This window comes from Semicossyphus pulcher, unplaced genomic scaffold (genome assembly GCF_022749685.1).
Source record: "Semicossyphus pulcher isolate SPU_LCO1_2020_fin unplaced genomic scaffold, fSemPul1.0.p SCAF_3, whole genome shotgun sequence".
Classification (NCBI taxonomy): Eukaryota; Metazoa; Chordata; class Actinopteri; order Labriformes; family Labridae; genus Semicossyphus; species Semicossyphus pulcher.
Genome location: NW_027211704.1, coordinates 17476383 through 17499987, shown reverse-complemented (window position 1 = coordinate 17499987; position 23605 = coordinate 17476383). Strand labels below are relative to the sequence as shown.

Here is a 23605-nt window from a genome sequence, read left to right as displayed (position 1 = left end):
ACATGTCATCTGGCGGAGGCCAGAGAGTTCGCTAAACTACACTTCCTCAATCTAGGACGCCCGCCTCTGATGTCATGTCTCGTTCAAAATCATCAGGTTTCAAGGTAGACTGCAGACCTGAAGATTTCTTAGACGATCCTCCGGTATATTCTCGTCGTATTTCGGATTCTGTACCGCTCTGAGCCATTGTCTGCAGCGATCAATGTCCTTGACTGGAAAACGGTAGTATTTCACTCCAGTGTCTCTCGCTGGACCGTTCCTTTCAGAGGGAGGGGCGCAATGCATGCTGGGTGTTGTCGGAACGTAGAATGGGCAAACATTGGGAAATGGGAAACATTCTCCACAGCTATGGCGCCAATTTAAAATATTTCTGCTTCTATTGATTACGGAGAACACCAGCTTTGATTGACAGTGGCTTTTTCCAGGGGGCAAATGGCTCCTTTAACAATTGGACATTGTTAAAGGAGCAAACATACGGCTCACAGTCTAACTAGTAAAACAAATCAGCACCTTTTTTGTGTTAATGATAAGTTGAGTAATGAGTTGTAGAGTTGGTAGAATTTGGAGAATCATCGAGATGTCCTTGTTCATTGGTCACAACATCAGGGTAATGTGGTCATTACGAACCAAACTACCTAGCTGTTGTAATATAAGCTGTATTTGAAGCAATTGAACACTAACAAATATAAAAAGCAAAGATGCTTTTCTGCCCCGACAGAGCCGTTAATGAGCAGACAGTGATAATCTAAGAGTGTCTGCTGAGCTGCTTTCATCCGTACTTCTCCCTCTCTACATCTCTCATTATCTGTATCCTTTTAAATAAATGCAGTCCTGCGATTTTTCCCTCTTCCGTCTCGTCAGCCATCTTCTCCCTCAACTTCCCTCATTCCGTAAACTTTCTCGCGCTCCAATACCCTCCGCGACAGTACAAGCGGAGAGTCTGCCGTTATAGCTGCAAATCCCATTTAGATTGAGTCACATTGAATTATGCATTCAGCTGAGGCAGAGCCGTCGCTACATCCGCACAGGCAGATCTGTCTGTCTGCTGAGGTGGATGCACACGTGGGAGAGGGGTTGTTTGCTTTCGCATCAGGAGGGTGCATCAGAAACTCTTAGCTGACTCTCTCAGGTGTGTGTGTGTGTGTGTGTGTGTGTGTGTTTGAATATGTGCATGTTTGTGTGGCTAAACTTCCCTAACTGTCCTCATCTCCGCACAGGTGAGTTCTCTCTGTGCCGAGTTAACAACGGCGGATGTCAGGACCTGTGTTTGCTGACCTCCGAGGGAAGGGTCAACTGCAGTTGCCGTGGCGACAGGAAGCTTCTGGAAGACAACACCTGCATAGGTAATATAAGACAGGGAGTCAGAAAGCTCTCCTCTGCACACGTTTTTCTAAAATATTTTATTAGATATTCTTTATTAAATCTGCAGACTCTGGTGTGCAAAGAACCTTTTTCATGCAGACTATAACCTCAAAAAGTTACGAGCAAAGGGATTAAACTTTAAATGAATTAGAATGAGCAGTGCACATTTTCCATGCTGATTGCCTCGGTGAAGGCAACTCTCCCTAAGTGCACTTTCCTGCTTCTGTCTCACAGCCCTGAACACCACGTGTAACAACATAGATGAGTTTGAGTGTGGGAACGGAGACTGCGTTAACTACACTCTGACATGTGATGGCATGGCCCACTGCAAAGACAAGTCTGATGAGAAACAGTCCTATTGTGGTGAGTGGGACTTTATCTCTGTTAAAAATGCCTAACCCATTTTCTTGTTGATTTGATTCATTTGACTCTACATCACTTCCTGTCTGGTTTTCAGCCAACCGCGTGTGTAAGAAGGGTTACAGACGGTGCGTGAACGGCCGCTGTGTGGAGCACAGCTCCTGGTGCAACGGGCAGGACGACTGTGGAGACAATTCTGATGAAGTCTTCTGCAACAGTGAGTCGAGTCTCCCGATTAAACAGTTTTTTTTTCTACTTTCAAATTAAGTTCCACCCAAACAACAACTCTTGTCTTTGTTTGTTTTACAGCCACACTGTGCTCAGCTGATCAGTTCCAGTGCAGAGACGGAGGCTGCATCTCAAACTCCAGCAAGTGTAACCAGAAGGTGGACTGTGAGGATGCCAGTGATGAGATGAACTGCAGTAAGTTCAAAATGACAGTATTCAGTCAGAATAACACCCTCTCCCAGGTCGTGGTATGTTAATGTGCTGCTGTTTTTCTCAAGCTGCCACAGACTGCTCCAGCTACTTCCATCTGGGAGTGAAGGGAGTGACGTTTCAGAAATGTGAGTTCACCACGCTTTGCTATGCCCCCTCATGGCTGTGTGACGGAGCGAACGACTGTGGAGACTTCTCAGATGAAAAAAACTGCCCAGGTATTTTATCACCTCCTGAAATAAACATAATTAATCTAAATAAACATGGTGTATTCATGAAAGGAAGTGTAATTATTCGTTTCGTAGATGGATAAGAGCAAGAAGTCTTATTTGGATTCATTCAAATGGAATGAAGAACAAAAACTATGAACGTTTTAACCCATTAAATTGTGGTTTGAAGGGATTTTTTTTCATACATTTAGTTCTCTCCGTCTTGCTTAAGTATTTATATTTTCTTCTCTAACCTGCCACTTCTCTGTCACTCTTCCAGGGAGCGGGAAAACAAAGTGCCCGACACCCTTCTTCGCCTGTCCCAGTGGACGCTGCATCCCCATGAGCTGGACTTGTGATAAGGAGAACGACTGTGAGAACGGTGCAGACGAGGCTCACTGTGGTAGGTTGAGACCTAAACAAGCCGAGGTGCAGCTGGCCATTACTTTGTTTTGCCGCTTGTATTTTGCATTTAAAACATTCTCTCTGGACCTGTAGATAAATTCTGCTCAGCCTCTCAGTTTGAGTGTGGGAACCACCGCTGCATCCCCAACCGCTGGGTGTGTGACGGAGCAGACGACTGTGGGGACAGCAGCGATGAAGACAGCAAGTGCAGTGAGTGTTGTGTGCAAACCTTTTGTGAACATAAATATATTTTATATAATTATATCTGTATCAGGGCCGCACGATATTGGAAAAACTGACATTTTGACCCATGTTTGTTCTGTGGTATTTACTGCGGTATTGCAGTACGGTATGTCATCCACCATTTCTAACGTTGTTCAAAAGTCCGTCTAAATAGTGTGACCCTGACAGTAACGTTTTGAAAGGGAAGCTCACTGTCTCCCACATCCTGTGGACACACACAACCTCATGCTGTGTGTGCGGCAGGTATAGTCGCCAAAAGTACACACTCATAGGCACGTCCGCTCCGTGAACGGTCCGTTTAGGTAGCCAAAGCGTTAACCAGCACCGGGGCGAGGTGCAGGTGATAACAGGAATATACTTATTTATAAGCTATGGGCCGTGGATCGTGCCAGTGATAGCCTAACTAAGCAGAGATCCTCTGTGTCCATCGTCGCCTACTGAGACCTTGACCAAAGACGTTACAGAACAAGCGTGACACTTTCGTTGTCACCCCTCTCATCAGAGAAGCTACCTGATAAACTATGTGATACGCTACGTGATACGCTACGTGATACGCTATGTGTCGAGCTACGTGATGAGCTACACGAATAGCTACGTGATGAGCTATGTGATAAGCTACGTGTCGAGCTACGTGACGAGATATGTGACAAGGCTACCTGACGAGCTATGTGATGAGCTACGTGACGAGCTATGTGATGAGCTACGTGACGAGCTATGTGATAAGCTAAGTGACAACTAGATACGTGATCAGCTAATCAGCTATGTGACAAGCTACGTGACCAGCTACGAGACGTCTGCGGCAGTAACTTATCACCAAATAACCCAACAATGTTATAGCTACATGGTTGACTTTGTTATAAGCGAGCCGCCGTGTAAATATAATTTTGTTAGACTAATAGAAATAATGTTACACCTCTATGGCTTGCCAACAGTCAGCCTCATTAACTGGCATAGTTTTAAGACGATGTCAAGATAGAGGTAGGCCTATATTGCTTCCAGAGGTCACAGTACATTTGTATGACATGCTAGCTTACATGGAAAGTGACTATCTCTCTGAATGCATAAGCTTTGACCAAAGTGTCTGCCTTGACCATCCTGCTGACATTATCTGTGATGGCAGCAGCGTGCATGTTTACAGTAACATCACAATGCATTTAGGTACAATATGGATTAAAGCATTGAAATGTATGCACAGAGTTTAATAGCTGAAAATAATAATTTTCATGTCATTAATGATTACTTTGCAAAAATATAGTCATCAGTCAGTCATCAGTGCAAAGCATAGGGACCAATAATCAGGGAATAGAAAGGTATACAAATAATTTTGAATGACTTCTTTCCATTGCAGAAACTAAAACCTGCAGTCCGGAGGCGTTCCAGTGTCCTGGATCACACGTGTGTATTCCTCAGCGCTGGAAGTGTGATGGAGACAAAGACTGTCCTGATGGGGCTGATGAAAGCGTCAAAGCTGGCTGTGGTGAGTGCAGGCTGGAGTTGGATCAGGAAAAATAAAAACAGTAACACAAAGAAAAAGAAAGTAGTAAAGCTGTACTGCAGCAGAAGGGTTCCAAAAGCTTTGTTACTCACTCAATCACCAAATATTTGTACGTCTCAGTGTTCAACAACACCTGCAGCAACAACGAGTTCATGTGCCAGAACCGACAGTGTATCCCCAAACACTTTGTGTGTGACCATGACAACGACTGCAGCGATGGCTCAGATGAGTCCGAGGAGTGTGGTGAGTGGAACCACGACCTCTTAGTCCTGACGGGGCTATTTTAAAAAGCTCTCTCCTCCTCGGTTCTGCTTTTAACAACCTGCCTTCTCCCTTGTGATGTTTCCCGCTCCAGAATATCCAACATGTGGAGCCAACGAGTTCCGCTGTGCCAACGGACGCTGCCTCATCTCGAGTCAATGGGAGTGCGATGGAGACTTTGACTGCCACGACCAGTCAGACGAAGCCCCCAAGAACCCGCGCTGCACTGGTCCAGGTTAGATCCGCACAGCCTCTCCAGAAGCACTCGGCTTTTTCCTACATTTTCTTTTATGCAATTAATCATTGACATTAAGGTCACATCTTACATACTTACTTTCATCTGCCAAAATGCAGCCAAGACAAACACATTTACAGCACAAACTTAGAGAACATGCATTGTATTATTAATGCACATAAAAGTGAATATTACACCATCGCTTTATTATTTCCATGGCAACAGGAAAGCATTGTAACTATAAATTCCTGAGGTGCAGAAATCAGCCGACCTACCTGACATTTACTCTTAATTTCTTTCTTTAATGGAACAGAGAAAAAATGCAACGACACCGCGTACGCCTGCAATAATGGAAACTGCATCAATGAGACGCTGCTCTGTGACCACAAGGACGACTGCGGCGACGGCTCAGATGAGCTGAACTGCTTTATTAACGAGTGCCTGAACAGCAAACTGAGCGGCTGCTCCCAGCTCTGTGAAGACCTGAAGATAGGCTTCAAGGTTAGTGAACACCATGAAACACCTGAGCCGATTCCTCCAGAAATAGATGAGCATGCACTGTGTTCTTTACCTGCTCTGTCTGTGCTTTGCCCCCTCACAGTGCAGATGCCACCCTGGCTTCCGTCTGAAGCATGACGGGAAGACGTGCGTCGACATAGACGAGTGCAAAACCACGTATCCCTGCACGCAGCGCTGCATCAACACACACGGCAGCTTCCACTGTCTGTGTGTGGAGGGTTTCCAGCTTAGCCCTGAAAACCCCACCATATGCAAATCCACCTCCGGTAAGAAACGTGACAAGATTAATCACATTCAGGAAGTGTTTTAGGCAAATCCACTGAAACGTGATGACTCTCTCCCTGCAGATGAAGAACCGTTCCTGATCTTTGCCAACCGCTACTATCTGAGAAAGCTCAACTTAGACGGCTCCAACTACACACTGCTCAAACAGGTGAGACTCGCAGATAGAGTTCTTTTGAAGCGCTTTAAAATCCTGCACACAACCCTGCAGAGGCTTATCGTTGGCCCAGGCTGATGCAGCTGCTGTGCTTTGACAGGGCCTGAACAACGCTGTGGCTCTGGACTTCGACTATCGCCAGCAGATGATTTATTGGACAGATGTGACCACGCAGGGCAGCATGATCCGACGCATGCACATCAACGGCAGCGATGTTCAGGTGAGTGTTGAATCACCTACCTATTTAATGTGGCTTTTAATTTGGACTGTTATAGTTATAGAGTTTTTATCATTGTTTTTACAACTGCTTTTCCCTGCTGTTTATTAACTTTTAACTAATGTCTAATTATTGATTTCTAACATTCATTGTTTTTACTGTTGTAATTTTTTAGACTCCAAAATTTGCTCTATTTTTGTCCTTATTTTCTGTCATTTTGTTCCTGTGTGAAGTACTTTGGGCTGCATGTTTGTATGAAAGTTGCTATATAAATAGAGTTAAGTTAAGTTCTTGGTTTTAACATAAAATGTGCATTTAAAATGATTAATTCACCTTAATTTGTATGTAAGTATGTGTGTGTGTTTGCAGTGAAAATCACAGGCTCAGAAAGTTTCTCCTGCTTTCTCAGGTCCTTCATCGCACATCACTCAGTAACCCAGATGGTCTGGCAGTGGACTGGGTTGGAGGGAACCTGTACTGGTGTGATAAGGGACGGGACACCATCGAGGTGTCAAAGCTGAATGGAGCGTACCGGACAGTTCTGGTCAACAGTGGCCTGAGGGAGCCGAGAGCGGTGGCTGTGGACGTTCGCTACGGGTAAGAGTGAGGCAACACTATCTGGGTCGAAAAGTTGTAGTGAAGATTTTTTTGTGCTTGGAAAGTTTGTATTATTCTGGGTGAGGTGCAATTGATCAAAACCATCTATTTATGAACTGCTTCGTTAAACAGTTAGACCGTAGACTGTATGTTAGAAGTGGATGGAGCCACCTGACGTGACTCATTAGTTTGTGAGGTCACATTTTGAAACCTCAAGTAAAGCAATATGGAAGCAATATATCATCTTAGTTTTTTGGAACCAGAAGTGACCATATTTGGACAAGAGGCTATGTCTCTATCCTGGTTGACAGGTCGCCGTGGTAGCAACTTGTCAATCGCAGGTGGCCATGCTCCAAAGAATATCCATCTTTATCGTCTATTTTTACTCTAAATTCCAACATAATTACAAATGAACATCATATTATGTTGAAGAAGGATGAAACTGGGGATTGAAACCTTGTGGAGTCGCCCCCTGCTGGCAATTAGAAAGAATGCAGGTTTAAGGCACTTAGGTCTTCACTTTTGAGAACTGCTGCGTCCACCTCTTACAAACAGTCTTTGAGTTAGACTGTTTTTTAAATACTTACTAACTTACTTACTTGTTATGATTTTGCAGTTGTATTTGATACGTATTGCTATACTTAAAAACAACAATACACCTGAAACCTAGCAGATCTTGAATTCTAAGCTATTAAGACAAATAGACCCAACTAATACAGCACATCCCTGGCAGGTACTTATACTGGTCAGACTGGGGTGACAGCCCCCACATTGGGAGAATCGGGATGGATGGCACCAACAGGAGTGTCATAGTGCATGATAAGATCACCTGGCCCAATGGTCTGACCCTGGACTTTATCAACGACCGCATCTACTGGGCCGATGCTCGGGAGGACTACATCGCGTTTGCCAGCCTGGATGGCACCAACAGACACATAGGTAATAAACACATTAACTCAATGGTTGTGTCTTTGTAAAAGTGTCCCAGTTGTTGTTCTTACTTTCTTTCCTGTTTGTCTGTGCCCCCGTAGTTCTGGTTCAGGATATCCCCCACATCTTTGCCATGACTCTGTTTGAGGAGTACATCTACTGGACAGACTGGGAGACAAAGTCCATCAACAGAGCTCACAAAACACTGGGAATCAACAAAACCGTGCTGATCAGCACCTTACACAGGCCGATGGACGTCCACATTTACCACCCATACCGCCAGCCTGAAGGTAAAATCATCCTTCATAACGAGCACATATAAATCCTCATCTCTGTCCCTGCCTGATCTGACCTTTACTCTACTTCTTTTGTTCTCCAGTGGCTGGCCACCCCTGCCAGGTCGATAATGGAGGCTGCAGCAACCTGTGTCTGCTCTCCCCTGGAGGGGGCTACAAGTGTGCCTGCCCCACAAACTTCTATCTCGCAGCTGATGGCAGACAGTGCTTGTCCAACTGCACTGCAAGTCAGGTGAGCTAGCTTCAGTGTCATTTTCCACTCATTTGCCTTTTATGACACATTATTGAATCCAAAAAATAAATCCGTTTCTCTTCTCTGCAGTTTGTCTGCAAAAATGACAAGTGCATTCCATTCTGGTGGAAGTGTGACACAGAGGATGACTGTGGGGACCGCTCAGACGAGCCCGCAGACTGCCGTGAGTGATGAATGCACCCTGACTGTGGCGTATTGCCGTGTAATGTTTGGTGTGACTCTGGTTAATAACGTGCTGTGTTTTGTGTCTGTAGCTGAGTTTAAGTGCAGACCAGGTCAGTTCCAGTGCGGCACAGGCATCTGCACCAACCCGGCCTACATCTGTGACGGTGACAACGACTGCCAAGACAACTCTGACGAGGCCAACTGCGGTACACGCAGAGACTTTCTTACAGCACTTTAACCTTCTTCTGACATGAACCCAGAATAACCCATAACGTTGCTTGTGTGCTGTGTTTCCAGACATCCATGTGTGCCTGCCAAGTCAGTTTAAATGTAGCCACCCGAGTCGCTGCATCCCTGGCATCTTCCGCTGCAATGGACAGGACAACTGTGGAGAGGGAGAGGACGAGAAAGACTGCCGTGAGTGAATTTGCCTTTTCAGATCCCTTAGGCCCTCTGTTATTTTCAGGTTGTGCCCTGCTCGCTGCGGCGCCTCAGGGGGCAATCTTGGTCAGTATATTATGCAGCACAGAGCAAAATATGTCAATAACTCAAAGCTTGACTTTATGAAGTGCAAACAGAATAAACCCCAGTGTGCGTAGTCTTTATTCTTTTTCCTCCCTAAAGCCACTTTACACTTAAACCCATTTAATCTGAGAGTCAACTGAGCGGATAGAGAATTGATTAACACCTTCATTCTCCTGGAGGGTGTCTGTCCATGTTGACCTTTCCTTAAGGGACGCCCTCAGGCCATATTATGTTGCATAATATAATTGCCGTGACATTTGCTGAGGACATTCGTCCTCCACAGAGGGAAATGATATTAACTCTTCTATCATGAAATCCTGAGGTCAAAATTTACATTTCAGCACTTTTAACTGCAATTCTGTAAGAATGAGAAAATCTGAATTCTGTTATGTTATGAAGGTTGCAGCCTCCAGGCGTTGTCTCTTTAATGTCTGTTATTTTGTGATAAGGTGGCAGCTTTTCTGTATTAAGCAGAGTATCTGTCTGTCTCCTGTGCAGCGGAAGTTACGTGTGCTCCAAACCAGTTCCAGTGTGCCATCACCAAGCGCTGTATCCCACGGGTGTGGGTGTGTGACCGGGACAACGACTGTGTGGATGGATCTGATGAGCCTGCCAACTGCAGTAAGATAAAGCTCAGTGTTAGTGTAGAAAACAACACCTCTGCTTTAGAACTACTTCCTCTTTACAAGGCTGTATTGAAGGGTTGCTCTGGCTCTCAATAGATGGGAAATAAATGCAGAGAAATAGTTTCCTGATGTTTCGTCAGACAAGAAAACATCTTGTTCCCTCGTGTGAGTCTAAACCTCTCTGTTGCAGCTCAAATGACATGTGGGGTGGATGAGTTCCGCTGTAAGGACTCGGGCCGCTGCATACCAGCGCGGTGGAAGTGTGACGGAGAGGACGACTGCGGAGACGCTTCAGATGAACCCAAGGAAGAGTGTGGTAAGAACAGAGCGGTAGATGGAATAAGAACAAAAGGAAGACAAACTCGGAGCCTCGCTTGTCCTTATTATTTGTTTGTCGTCAGATGAGCGGACGTGTGAGCCGTACCAGTTCCGCTGTAAGAACAACCGCTGCGTGCCGGGCCGCTGGCAGTGCGACTACGACAACGACTGTGGGGACAACTCTGATGAAGACAAGTGTGGTATGCTCCCTCTGATTTTCTAACGCCGAACAACCTTTCTCTGTATGAAATCAATGATTTAAAATCTGTAAGCGGACTGTTGACATGCGAGGGGTCACGGCGGTAAGCGACGTATCACCTTTCACTGTGTGTTTGTCGATCTAGACTTTGATTTCGGTTCTGTGGTCATTTGCACATCTCACATCATCTCATGTCTATTTTGCATTTCACACTGGCCTGTTGATGTGAGCCAGAGGTAGGTGTTTTCACAGTTTCAGCTCCACCATCCACAACCTCAGCTTCCCCCTGTCCTTCCTGTGTCCCAGCTCGTCTTTTGTTCTGTGAGGCTTGTCTTTCCGTTTCAATCCCACTAGCTCCTCCAGCTCCTCCGCTTTGTACCGTACAGACTGTTGTTCCATCCCCACCTCTGTGCCCCATGACTCAATCCTGTGATATGAATTATAATTATTTTATTCATGTATGTCTGGTTTCAACAGAGCACCACTCGTCTCTTAGCAGTCAGCTCTATTCCCTCCTCTCTCTTCTCTTTTCCCTTCCTCCTCTCCCAGCTCCTTGCCTCTTCCTTCTGTCCGTGCTTAATCCTCCTCTTCCAGCCTTCTGATCTGTCTCCTCTCCGTCCTCAGTGCCTCGTCAGTGTTCAGAGAGCGAGTTTTCCTGCACAAATGGCCGCTGCATTGCCGGACGCTGGAAGTGCGATGGGGACCATGATTGTGCTGATGGGTCAGATGAGGTATCGCTCAACCGCTTCCTTCCTGATGATTACGTCCCGCTGTGAAATTTGACAGAGTGGGAGTGCTAACAGAACGAGTTTTTGTTTTCGTCCAGAACGGCTGTGATGTAAAGTGTGACAGCGATCAGTACCAGTGCAAAAATGGCCACTGCATCCCCATCCGCTGGAGGTGTGATGCTGATGCTGACTGCGTGGATGGAAGTGATGAGGAGAAATGTGACAGTGGTGGTAAGAAGCAAACACCTAGCAAAACATATGACACTGAAGAGGACGATGTATTCAGCACCCTATATGTACATTAATGCTCCTTGTGTTTCAGTGGGTCGACACTGCCCCCTGGATGAATTCCAGTGCAACAACACCCTTTGTAAACCCCGGGGCTGGAAGTGTGACGGAGAGGACGACTGTGGAGACAACTCAGACGAGAATCCAGAGGAGTGTGGTGAGAATATTTGCTTTTCACATGATCATGATGTTCCTGGAGACCGTTTGACACCTGGCTTGAATCCAGACTCTCTTTTTTTTTAATGTTTCTCTCCATCTGCCCTTCAGTTAAATTCCAGTGCCCGCCAACAAGGCAGTTCCGCTGTCATAACGATCGCGTGTGTCTGCCTGTGTCAAAACGCTGCGACAGTGTCAACAACTGTGGAGACAACAGCGATGAAGTGAACTGCCGTGAGTTTAAGGATATGCCCGTGTCTTTAAAGCTCCCTGAGAACTCAAATTTACCAATTTTCAGAGGCATTTTTACTTAAAAGTAGAACAGGATGTGCCTCTATATGTTGTGCTGGGAGGATGTGATAATCAGGGTACTGACCTCTCTGTGACCCCTGTAATCCCTCAGAGCTGCCTCTCCCCACACCCGTATGTCAAAAGGACGAGTTCCAGTGCTCCAATGGCCGTTGCATCAGCTCCTTGCTGCGCTGCAACTACTTCAATGACTGCGAGGATTACGGCTCTGATGAAATCAACTGCAATAAGAAAGGTGTGTTGACTCAGTGTGATTACTTCGTAGTAATGATGGTGTACACACACTGCATGATTAGCAGTGTGAATGCATGTTAACCTGTTTGTTTGCTTGCAGACACGGTGCTGAATGACTGTCGCAGTAACAGGACAGTGTGTGGAGACGGAGACGAGGCTCTCTGTGTGGTGAACGGCACCGACTCTTTCTGCTCCTGCAAACCCGGCTTCCAGTCCAATGGACACAACAGATGTGAAGGTACCGTTTTCTCTGCTTCTTTGAGCATTCTGCTTGTGTCATTTAAAGGGCCAGTTCGCCGATTTTCAACCTCAGTCCTATCATGCTATTATGGGGAGCTAATGCTATTATGGTAGGACAAAAATGCTATCTGCTTCTCCAATGGGCCCTGGAAAACCTCCAACAGACTACGTAAAAACGGGGAGGGGCGCAATGCATGCTGGGTGTTGTAGGAATGTAGAAGGGGCGAAACCACAAGCTGTTTTTACAACCTCCTCCACAGCTATGGCGCCAATTTCAAATATTATTGCTTCTATCGATTACAGAGAACACCAGCTTTGACTGACAGCGGCTTTTTCCAGGGGCGAACTGCTCCTTTAATGACATAGCTGAAATCTGGTCTTTTAAACTTTAAACTTTGTGTAATGTGAATCGTGTGTGGGCTTGGGGGTGTTTTACAGATAAGAACGAGTGTAAGCAGTTTGGAATCTGTTCCCACATCTGCAACAACACTAAGGGTTCGCACAAGTGCAGCTGCCACAAGTACTTCATCAGAATCAATGACACGTGCAAGGCTGATGGTGGGTACTCTACCACAAGTGACTCATGTTCCAAGCATATACTCATCTCAGTATTTACTGTGTTTTTGCAAACCTGCCTCCATTTTTTCACATCCTCAGCTCCGAGACAAGTGCTCTACATCGCTGACGACAATGAGATCCGCAGCCTGGACCCTTCCATGCCAAACTGGCGCTATGAGCAGATCTTCCAGGGCGACGCCAACGTGCGCATTGATGCCATGGACCTGCATGTCAAGACGAACCGCATCTACTGGACAAACTGGCACACAGGGCGCATTTCTTCCTATGATTTGCCTTCCTCCTCCTCCTCCCCTAACAGCAACCGTAACCGCCGCCAGAGTGACTCCAGGGTCACAAACGTGGAGGTAAATGTTTATGAGGATGTATAAATAAAACAGGACAGTGGGAATCTTATGTGTCCAATTTTAGAGGGTCTAAGTGTCTCTCTCGTTTGTGTTCAGATCCCTGATCTGAAGATGCCCCGGGGCATTGCTGTGGACTGGGTGGCAGGGAACTTGTACTGGACTGACTCTGGTCGAGACGTCATCGAGGTGGCTCAGCTAAGCGGAGGACGCCATCGCAAAACTCTCATCTCAGGCATGATCGATGAGCCTTACGCCATTGTTGTCGACCCGCAGAGAGGGTAAGCTGTTCTAGGGATACCCGGGGCTGGGAAATTTTAGCTAGAATGCAAATGGAGGTTAAATTGTTATAAACAGCAGTGATAAATGGAGCTTTTACGTGTCCTTTGATAGGAAAATGTACTGGGCAGACTGGGGTAACCACCCAAAGATCGAAACAGCTGCTATGGACGGAACCATGAGAGAGACGCTGGTGGAGGAAAACATCCAGTGGCCCACTGGTAAAGCATGCACATCCACCAATACTGAATACAAAATATCTGTCATATTTAAACCCATTTCTAACGCTGCTCTCTCGCTGTTTAGGTCTAGCCGTGGACTACTTCAATGAGCGTCTGTTCTGGGCCGATGCTAAACTCTCCCTGATCTGCAGTGTGAGGCTGAACGGCAGCGATGCAGTCGTGGCTGTAAACAGCATTAAGAACAGTTGAGTGGCACATGCGTACATTGGCAAAGCTTGTGTTGTAATGCAGTGGCTCTAGGTTTTTTCATAATGTACGCCCTATAACATATTTTATTTAGCCAAATAAAAGTAGTCGTACCAAACAAGGAATACATATTAGAGGATTCATACTCTCTGTGAAGCTCCCGTAACAGGTGCTCTCTGTTTCTCCACAGAGCTCCATCACCCGTTCAGCATCGATGTGTTTGAGGACTTCATCTATGGCGTCACCTACTCCAACAACTTCGTCTTCAGGGTGAATAAGTTTGGCAAAGGCCCCATCGAGAACCTGACCACCGGAATGAACCACGCCACAGACATAGTTTTGTACCACCGCTACAAACAACCTGAGAGTGAGTGGGAAACATTCAGCAGCTTTGATGCTGACTGAAGACAGCAAAGAGAGACAACAGCAGGCAGCTATTTTTCCTCATTCTAAATATCTCTTTCTCTGCGTCTTCCGCAGTGACTAATCCCTGCGACAGGAAGAAATGCGAGTGGCTGTGTCTGCTGAGCCCCAGTGGGCCGGTCTGCATCTGTCCCAACGGACGCACGCTGGACAACGGCACCTGTGTGGAGCTGCCCCCTCCCACACTTTCTCCTATCTGTGAGTAAAACACGCATCCCTACGCACAAAACGCACACAGACAAATCTGAATCATTCTGCTTTACTGAGACACTTGATCATCCACAGCTCCCAGCGGCCCGTGCTTGGTGCAGTGTATGAACGGTGGCAGCTGCTTCCTGAACGCTCACAAGCAGCCCAAGTGTCACTGCCAGCCGAACTATGGAGGAGATCGGTGTGAGATTGACCAGTGCAGGGACTACTGCAAGAATGGAGGCACTTGCACACCTTCTCCTACAGGTAAGAGATGAACATTGCAAGCTGGTGTTGGCAAAAAAAAGAGGCTTTACATCATCCCTGTTAAGCTTTCCATCTATTTACCCTTTACATGTGTCCGTCCCTCCACAGGCTCTCCCACCTGTCGATGCCTGATAGGTTTTACTGGACCAAACTGCAACCTGCACACTTGTAAGGATTACTGCAAAAATGCAGGCAACTGCACAGTCAGCGCCGGAAACCAGCCAACCTGCAGCTGCCCCGCTGACTTCCAGGGCGACCAGTGCCAGTACAGTGAGTGTTCCCACTATCATGCCAACGTGCAAGTTTTAAAACTTCTGTTTGCTTACATGTTTATGTTTGTTTGCCTGAGCAGGAAGCTGTGAGGGCCACTGCCTGAACAAAGGTACATGTCTACAGAGGGAGGACGGCTCCAAACTGTGCCGCTGTCTGCCTCAGTTTTCTGGCAGCACGTGCGAGATCGACAAGTGTCACTATTGCCGTGACGGCGAATGCATCCCCAGCAACAGCTTCACATCTACAGGGGACTTCACCTGCCGGTAACAGCACTCAGAGAAACACACAAAACACTTGTTGTCTATTTTTACTTATTAAGACTCACATTTCTTTCTGTCTTGTACAGCTGCTCAAATGGTAGAATCCAACCCAGCTGTTACACATGTGATACCAATGAGTACTGTGCAAATGGCCAGTGCTCTATAAACCCCAACACAAGCCTTCCAGAGTGCAGGTAAGGAGCAAAGTTTCCACCCATCATTTTTAAGATTTAGTTAAACTCCAAACACAATGCATCATCTCATACATGCGCATCTTCATTTCCTCTCTTCTTGTACGTGTGTGTGTCTGTGTTTGTGTGTAGATGTTCTCCTGGCTGGGCGGGGCATCGCTGTGAGTCCGTGGCCAGCATTGATGTTGAACCAGGTTCAGGCGGACGTAAGTCGACCCTTTCATCATGACACCAGTAATAGACGTTTCTTGATGTCACCTGATTGAGGATGACTTTGATTTAATTCTTTTATCTGTGCGTGTTTGCAGGAACGGCCTCCATAGTGATCCCGGTGCTGCTGCTGTTGCTGCTGGTTCTGCTGGCTGCAGGAGCGCTGTTCTGGTACAGGAGAAGGATCCGAGGGTGAGTAACAGCAACACATTTAAACACAAGGCAACAGTCAAGAGCTCTTTGTATTCCCTTCCTCTTTTTCTTCCTTCCTTTTCCTTTCTTCCTTCTGCACTTTTCCTCTCCTCTCTGTAATGGCGTCTCTTCTGCTCCTCAGGTCTAGCCGGCTCGGCAAAACCGGCTCCAGGCGCTTGCGGTAACGCTTGCCAGGGTTTCCTTCCCTCCACACCTTCATTCAATTCTGCATCCTGATGCTCTCTCTCTCTCTTCCTCTCTCTCTCTGTCTCTGCCTTACCCATAAGTCCTGGTTGCTGTGCAGTGTTTGGTCCTGTGGTGAATGTCGCAGCCATTCTCTCAGATGTTCATGGGAGCTGTAGTTCATCCTGCTCCTACAGTATCTCTCCTGTGTAACGGCCCTCATCAGAGCGGCTGCAGTGCGGATCTATTGAAAAGATGCATTGAATAGATCTGTCCACGCAATAACCAGTTCTGCAGATGAGTCATAGTGTTGTCCATCATATTGTGCCATATTGTACTTCCTGTTTTGTGCTGTGGTTCGTATTGTGGTAGTGTCTCTCTTAGTGAGAGATGGACATTCTTCCAAGCTCAGATTGGAAAATGCAGTGTGAGAAATCCAGCATTAACATGAAGAAGATGCTGTTGACCAGGGGCGTGTCCAGGGGGTGGCGTGCCCTCGCTCTCCCCCTTCCCCCTGAAAATTGATTGGCAACCCCAGCTGCTACCTCATATTCCTTAGCTATGATTGGCTATCTGACATTACAGAGGCGGGATTTAATTTAAAACCCTTTTATTCGGCTGTTTAGCAACAGGCTAGTAGCTAATTTAGTTTTTGAGTCCTTAAAGAATTAAGAGGTTAGCTTGATATGTAGCCACTCTGTGTGTTATCTTTATACTAAAGACAGGAATGTTACATCTATATGATGTCTTAATGTTAGTAGTGCGCTCACACATACTTCATGCCAACACTGTTCTGTCAGTTGGGCCACCCAGTAAACAAAAACAGTGGACACGCCCCTGCTGTTGACAGTACACATACTAAGAGCATATTTTTGTGGATCTATTGTGGATTTTTTGTGGTCTTAAAGGGAAGCCTGTAAATATCCAGGTCCACTCTTTCTGGATCTGTTTCGGCTGCATGAATGCTGGGTTTGTGTTCTGTGCTGTGCTGTGGCTTAGCTCCCTCAGCCTGGATGGTGGTGAGAGTCATGTGATGCCTCTTCCCTCCCTACATAATGTGGCTGTGTCCCTGCTTGCACTGTTTAGGCTAATTTAATCTTAATTAAGACCTAAATGTATAATTCCACGCTTTATATTTTCATGTAGGGCTAAGGGCTTCCAGCACCAAAGGATGACCAACGGGGCCATGAATGTCGAGATCGGAAACCCCGCCTACAAGATCTACGAGGGCGAGCCTGATGACGACGCTGGGGAGCTGCTAGACGTGGACTTCACGCTGGACCCAGACAAGGTGGGTGAAAGACATCCAGCACACATCACACGTCACAGTCTCTGCACAGATATATTATATCTAATGGGTGATTTTTTTTACTCTTTGCAGCCCACAAACTTCACAAACCCAGTATACGCCACTCTGTACATGGGAGCTCAGAACAGTCGCAACTCTCTGGCCAGCACAGACGAGAAGAAGGAGCTGCTATCACGTGGAGACGAGGAGCCCCTCGTGGACCCCCTGGCATAGACTGTCCATAGGCCTGGATCACGCTGTTCCAAACACACCCCTCTTCTTGCCTTTAAAAAAAAAAAAACGAAAGAAAAAAAAATCTACAAAAAGTGTGAGAGAAAATTGATAAAAAGTGTGAACACTGTATAAAATGTACAAAAATGAAGGACTACTTTTGTATGTGATTGCAGTATTATATTTTGTTCTTTTGAGATTCCTCTGGTCAAAAATGAAATAACATTTTCTATGAGAGATTTTTAATTTACACTTTGTCCCTTACCCTTTACCTAAATAGCCACTACCTCTGTGCAAAATGAAATGGAAACAAGAAAAATCAGAAGAAAAGATGCTATCATTGGAGCAATTTTAATTTTTTATTTTTGTATGAATTGTATAGAAAAGAAAAAAACATTGTTCCATTTCACCAGTGCCAACTGTTTGTTGTTTGTGTTGACTTTGAGCGGGAAAGGTAAAACTCAAAGTTTTCTAAATCGGTACATATGTCGTCTCGCTGGGTTTCTGCGCGAGGTTGTGTGAGACAGATTTGTGATAGCACCGTTTGTGTATAGCACATGTACAATGTCAGTACCAGATGGCAACTACAGTATTTCCACATAATTTTTTCTCAGAGAACAATGTTCATGAAATGATTGTGTTGTCTTCCTTGCACAGGATACATATTTTTACGGTATGGTGTATACTGTAGGCTTTATACCGTAAGATGTAAAACAGGTATGTTTGTTTTTATCACATTGTATGACAGGTCGGAGCTCGTGTTGCTGAAGTGAGAGGATGAGAGGCGTTTCGGTGTGAGATTGCGGAGATGTAAGGAAGTTGGGTATAGGTTAAACATTCCAGGCAGGGGGGTGGGTGGAGATTACAGGTGTGAAGAGATGGTAAGGGTGGATGCCTTCATGGGTGGCTGATAAAGGGAGGGCCACAGCAGATGGAAGACTCTACTGAACAGTGTTTTGTCTGCATTCAGTTGTCTGTTACAAAGGTCTTCCTTAGAAAGAAGAGGAGGCTGCAATCACGGTAAAATGTAAGGAAAAAATGATGGAGATGGGTCTTTCGGTTGTCTTTTATTTCTCCTGTCCATTTCCCTTTTAAGACCAGACAACATCTGGCTTTGTGAGTAGAGTTATCTTTCTACCTTTAGAGGAGCGATGTCTGTATGTTCACAGTTTTGTAATGACTCAGTCTTAAGTGCATTATGTTCATTCTTTGGCGTTTCTCTGCTCTTTCTAATCTCTCACTCTCCTCTGTGCCCTGCTGCTGCTAATGCTACCATTCTGGTCGCTCTGACACGTCCTTACGCTCAGCCTCTGTCCCACAATGCTGCTTCTGTCAGAAATGTGTCAGCCATATCTTAATGCATGTGAAACGTAACACCAATCTCTAATGTAACTACAATAACAAGTTTTTATTTTGCTTACCTGTCAGCAAGTGTTATTTTATGCTGTTGTATATGTTTTGTCTTTAATTGAGAGATAAGTACAATCATTTTACCTAAAGAACATTTTTGCAAAATCATACATGCATTTTCAAAATTGTTTTTTTTTTTTCTGATTAGTCCTTGTTTTGTTTTTTAATGAAAAATGACACATAGCTTTTATAGTACACGATGCATGGAGGCTCAGTCTTTCTTCTGGAAAGAGAATAATGTTTAATTTTTGCTGGAGTACTTTACAAACTAAATAACAGATATTGTTATAAATAAAATTTTAAAAATTGTACAGAAAACAAGCCTGTGTGTTTTGTGTTTTTTATGTGCTGAAGAAAACTACTGCGTAGGGTCATTTAATAGTTTATTAGGCAAACAGTCAATCATGTCCTATTTACTGTAGACGTAAAGTTCAATTTATACATGCAAATCAACTTTATCAAACAACTCAACATCCCTTCATCAAAGAAAAGTCTGATTAATACATGATGCTCAACTTTAAACTCTGGTGCACCTCAAAGTAACTCTTAAAATGAAAACATAGAGAAGATTAGAGACGGCAAAACAAAACAACAGTATGTAGATTCAGGTAATCGATCATCTTTGTTTGATATCATCTGTCCTCAGAGACTTTGCATCAGAGTCTTCACTCGATGCCCAGAGCCTTCAGCTCCTCCCTCACTCTGCTCAGGTAGCCAGGATCAGGATACCCGAAGCTGTGAGGAAAGACAAAGTAGTCTGATTAATGCCTAACATTTGTAACATTTTCAGAGGACTTGTCTGCGAACAAAGAGAATTCAGATTGAACTACTGTACCTCTGTTGTCCTCCTGTCTTTGAGGTTTTGTGGTGAATGTCGTTCCAGGTCACCTGGTTTTCCCTCCCCGTCGTTCTGGACGTCCCAACAGTGAAAGTGAGCTTTTGTTCAAACGCTCTCTCCAACAGGTGCAGGACTTCTTTGCCCTCTTTGTTGTTTGGCAGATATGCTTCTCTGAAAATACCTTCGTAGCGCTGACCAGGATTTGGATGCTTTTCCTGCAAAAGGAAAGTGAAGCACAAACAAATGACAACCTGGTTGAAAAAGTAACACGTAATGTCTGAATAATTAAGGTATTTACCGTCTGTTTTCCACCTGAAATGTGATAGTTGATGGTTATAGTGCCGCAGCGTGGAAATCCAGGGAGTGATATGTAATCTATTTTCCATGTCATTCTCCCTTCAGGCTGGTTTCCCTCTTTCTTACCAAAGACATCTTTGCACACAGGACAGACAGGTCCCAAACTTTCCACTGACTGTGCCAGGCATTCCTCACAGAACTCGTGCTTGCACTTCAGCTGCGTCTTCTTGGTGAATGTGTCCATGCAAATAGGACAGGTTTCTTCTTCGTTGTCTCCTGCTGCTGCTCCCTCTCCTGTGTGTGCTTCAGTGTTGCGCATGTTGTATCCTGATTGACCATTGAACACAGGTCCGCTGGAGGCCCCCTCTGATGCATCTCTCGAGTTCTCCAGTGGGCCTCTGAAACCCGCGGCACCATGGTGTTGGGTGAAGTTAAGAGGAGATGTGGCAATCTTCTGGTAAAAATGGAGAAGAGCTCTGAGAGCGTGGCTCTCCAATGAAGCATTACCTCCAACTCCTCTGTAGCGAGCTTTGATTATGACTTGGCCTTGACCGATGTCGGCTTCCTTTAAATCCACACCAAACTTCTCTTTAATCTTAGCTAAATCCTGACTGTAGGATGTATTAATCAGCTTCCAGTACATCTCCTCAATGTGTAGTCCAGTCTGGAGGAGAGGGTCTTTGATGTTCATGCCGATGTTTGGTGATGTGTCTTGAGACGCCCATGGAGACTCTTCATCTTCAGCAGAAGGCTTCATAGTTTTTGTCACAGTGAAGCACTTACTGACATCATTTTGACTCTGGCTTGGCCCACATATGATCACTTCATTAGAGGATAAAGTGAGCAGAAGCTTGTTCTCTTTTCTCTGGATGATTTTCAGTGCATTCTTCAACTCTTCTGGACCTCTGTTCTCGAGAGGAACAGATGTGCCATTGGATTCCTCGGAGCACCTCTTGGCGAGGCTGTCGAACTCCTTGTGAGCTTTTTGTGGGTTTCCATTTTGCGAGTCTGCTTGAAATGTCACCGTTACCTCTGCTTGGATTTGAACTCCATTCTTTTTGTTTATGCGATCTATTTCCTCCTTATAGATGTGGTACAGGTACCAGAAGTCGCTCACAGCAATTGTAGCGGAACATGTCTCCTCACTTGTTGTAGAAACTGCTGCTGAACTGCTGGTACTGCTTTGTTCCACAGGTTTCCCCTGGATGAACAAACAATGCAATCATCTATTAAAAAGCATTCATTTTAAATGTAATTCAATCCAACTGATTTACCACACATTACATACATCTTGTGGTTTTGTCATGGATGAAGGAGGAGGGGTCTTTGATGGATCATCTGCAATTTGTGCCTCCAGCTGCGGAGGGATATTACAAGTAGATGTAGTCCTGTCACTACTTTGTTCCCGCAGTTGTCTTTCAACCTAGACAGAAATATCACGCATGAATAAAACTTAATGTAATGCGATTGTTTAGCACTTCTTTGCGACACAGTACATACATCTTGGGGCTGTGACATGGACTGAGGAGGAAAGTTCATTGAAGCGTTGTCTGGTATTTGTATCTCCTGCCCTGGCGGTGTCAGAAGAACATGCACGATTTTGACAGCATTCCCATCTTTGAAGTCCAGTGTTTGTCCACACAGTTTCTGAAGATCACTCAGGGCTAAAAAAAAAAAAAAAGAAGAAGACAAAAACATAATTAAATTTCCTCCACAAGAAATAAAAGGAATAAAATGTGTTGCAAAAAATGTTAATAACGGATGCACCCTATAATTTATCTCACTAAAGTCAACACTGTATGTCAGGTAATAGATGTGGGATTTAATGTCCTACAGTCATACTGCACCTGGAGCGGGATTTATCTTTATCACAGCTCTCCCATCCTTTGTGACACTTAAAACTTTGCAGTCTCGATTCAACTGGTTATGGTTGGACCAGGTCTGAAGAGCTTTCTCTAGTTTTTTATCGAATCTCTGAGGTTGGGGTCCATCTGACCACTGGAGAGAGAGAGTGACTTGAGCTCCGTCTGTGACTTTGCTCTGTGACAAATCAGAGTAGGAAAAAAATGTTTCGGTTAATGACAGGTATTTCTAAGTAAGCTAACATAAAAAAAACACTTCATGTAATTCAATTAAAAAAAAAGTCTGGTTTGACTTCAGAATAAAATATATAGAAGGTACAACACCACCAGAACAGCACGTTTTGATAACATACCTGCAGCAATATGATAGAGCCAATGGGAATGCACATGACCTTAAGAGTCAGCCTGAGAGATGCCGCTGTGATAATTTGGGACTGGCACAGTCTATCCTAAAATATTAACTTCATACTTTCACTTTCACTTCACAGGAAAACATGCAGGCTTGCTGGGAAATTACTTTTTTAATGCAAAATATCTGCTCCATTTTTAATACCATAAACTGCACCAAACTGGTTGAAGTGATATCTGTTATTAAACACATATTGAACACCCCATCCCAACACACACCCATGCACACACACACACACACACACACACACACACACACAGCTTACCTACCTCAGCACAATTATCCAGAGATTGTGGAGGCGGCCCAGAACACTGCAGCAACCATGATATAAGACAGGACATTTAAATGAGTACTTAAACACAAAAATAAGCACATACTATTTTGAATACTGTCACCGATAATGTTCTCATAATTGTATTAACACCACACTTTTATCTATCATACTGTTTCAATGTTTAACTTAAGTTTGCACATTTGTCTCATAAAGCTTCTTACGTCCATGGGCTCGTCTGTGTCGTTGCCTGACATTTTGACGGTCTTTTTCTCCTGAAACACACGGAAAATATTCGTGACATACAGGTCTATGGTAGCTATGTTAGTTGCTGCCAGTTCAGACAAACAAGAATTCTTTGTTAGTTGTACTTGTATAAAAGATAACTGCACTTTGAAGATGTCAAATGTCGACATAAAAGGTAAAATCACACGACTCCACTTTCGGTTACGACAGGCTAATGGAAACTTTTACAGGCTAATTTTGCGTTACATTTTACTTGTAGCATATCATTTTAACAAAGAAATGCGCCACAAACGTTTTGTCAACTTTTTGAAAATATATCAGAGCTTAAAACTTGAATTTATAAAGCAAAAAATGTATGTCTTACCCTCAAGAGGCTTCGCGTTTACGATGACTCCTTCTGGTAAATGAAAGTGAAAGCTCCGCGAGACACATGACGTCACATTGAGTGTGTTTTTGTTTTTTGTATTCTTAGAAGAATTTAAGACACTTGAGGTAATACCATTTGTGTTGTCCTTTTACTAAGCTACATTCATTTCGACAGCTTCACTTAATTTCGAGATTCTGATTATTATTACGGGATATTATTTTTATTATTTTCTCATTACCTGCGAGTTTTATTACTTGTTTTATGCTCGTGTGACCTGTAGCACGTTGAGATTTGCTTCAAATGTACAGTGCGTTATAAATAAAATGTATTATTTTTATTATTATTATTATTATTATTATATAAGCAACAAATAAATCCTGATTTATTTTTTGTTCATGAAGCTAAACAAAAGTATAAAAAATGTAAAAATGGACCGAACTTTTATCAGCCGCAACATAGAAGTGATCCGTTCTCATTCATGCATAGACATGTGTTTATCTAGTTTTATATGAGGCCGACATTAT

General features: G+C 44.5%; 2 protein-coding genes across 3 annotated transcripts in view; one reads left to right on the top strand and one right to left on the bottom strand.

The window, feature by feature from the left end:
- The window catches only part of LOC138605478 (low-density lipoprotein receptor-related protein 1-like), a 96994-nt gene extending 77888 nt beyond the window's left edge, over window positions 1-19106 (top strand). Inside the window, exons 45-90 of one of the 2 annotated variants that reach the window (XM_069677757.1) lie at window positions 1218-1343; window positions 1597-1725; window positions 1820-1939; window positions 2032-2145; window positions 2229-2378; window positions 2650-2772; window positions 2868-2984; window positions 4366-4494; window positions 4633-4755; window positions 4868-5008; window positions 5322-5509; window positions 5610-5793; window positions 5875-5960; window positions 6067-6186; window positions 6593-6780; window positions 7514-7719; window positions 7812-8000; window positions 8090-8238; window positions 8329-8422; window positions 8514-8630; window positions 8722-8841; window positions 9448-9570; window positions 9766-9891; window positions 9977-10093; window positions 10717-10823; window positions 10919-11051; window positions 11143-11265; window positions 11376-11498; window positions 11668-11808; window positions 11908-12045; window positions 12486-12605; window positions 12705-12970; window positions 13067-13248; window positions 13361-13467; window positions 13553-13672; window positions 13865-14041; window positions 14155-14295; window positions 14383-14553; window positions 14662-14823; window positions 14906-15089; window positions 15173-15280; window positions 15410-15483; window positions 15586-15679; window positions 15822-15860; window positions 17009-17153; window positions 17244-19106. In XM_069677757.1, coding sequence (XP_069533858.1) covers window positions 1218-1343; window positions 1597-1725; window positions 1820-1939; window positions 2032-2145; window positions 2229-2378; window positions 2650-2772; window positions 2868-2984; window positions 4366-4494; window positions 4633-4755; window positions 4868-5008; window positions 5322-5509; window positions 5610-5793; window positions 5875-5960; window positions 6067-6186; window positions 6593-6780; window positions 7514-7719; window positions 7812-8000; window positions 8090-8238; window positions 8329-8422; window positions 8514-8630; window positions 8722-8841; window positions 9448-9570; window positions 9766-9891; window positions 9977-10093; window positions 10717-10823; window positions 10919-11051; window positions 11143-11265; window positions 11376-11498; window positions 11668-11808; window positions 11908-12045; window positions 12486-12605; window positions 12705-12970; window positions 13067-13248; window positions 13361-13467; window positions 13553-13672; window positions 13865-14041; window positions 14155-14295; window positions 14383-14553; window positions 14662-14823; window positions 14906-15089; window positions 15173-15280; window positions 15410-15483; window positions 15586-15679; window positions 15822-15860; window positions 17009-17153; window positions 17244-17384 — 6275 coding nt within the window. In that variant the 3' untranslated portion in view covers window positions 17385-19106. The remainder of the gene's footprint in view (window positions 1-1217; window positions 1344-1596; window positions 1726-1819; window positions 1940-2031; window positions 2146-2228; window positions 2379-2649; window positions 2773-2867; window positions 2985-4365; window positions 4495-4632; window positions 4756-4867; window positions 5009-5321; window positions 5510-5609; window positions 5794-5874; window positions 5961-6066; window positions 6187-6592; window positions 6781-7513; window positions 7720-7811; window positions 8001-8089; window positions 8239-8328; window positions 8423-8513; window positions 8631-8721; window positions 8842-9447; window positions 9571-9765; window positions 9892-9976; window positions 10094-10716; window positions 10824-10918; window positions 11052-11142; window positions 11266-11375; window positions 11499-11667; window positions 11809-11907; window positions 12046-12485; window positions 12606-12704; window positions 12971-13066; window positions 13249-13360; window positions 13468-13552; window positions 13673-13864; window positions 14042-14154; window positions 14296-14382; window positions 14554-14661; window positions 14824-14905; window positions 15090-15172; window positions 15281-15409; window positions 15484-15585; window positions 15680-15821; window positions 15861-17008; window positions 17154-17243) is intronic. The other variant, XM_069677758.1, reaches the window with a different exon arrangement.
- A 61-nt stretch (window positions 19107-19167) lies between these two features.
- LOC138605929 (E3 ubiquitin-protein ligase DTX3L-like) lies at window positions 19168-23125 on the bottom strand. Its single transcript, XM_069678388.1, has 9 exons — window positions 23079-23125; window positions 22693-22743; window positions 22467-22508; window positions 21774-21966; window positions 21427-21590; window positions 21215-21349; window positions 19928-21127; window positions 19627-19844; window positions 19168-19526 (listed from the first exon to the last, which is right to left on the bottom strand). The coding sequence occupies exons 2-9, from the start codon at window positions 22723-22725 to the stop codon at window positions 19457-19459; spliced, it is 2055 nt and encodes a 684-aa protein (XP_069534489.1). The 5' UTR covers window positions 22726-22743; window positions 23079-23125; the 3' UTR covers window positions 19168-19456.
- Window positions 23126-23605: the final 480 nt, after the last annotated feature.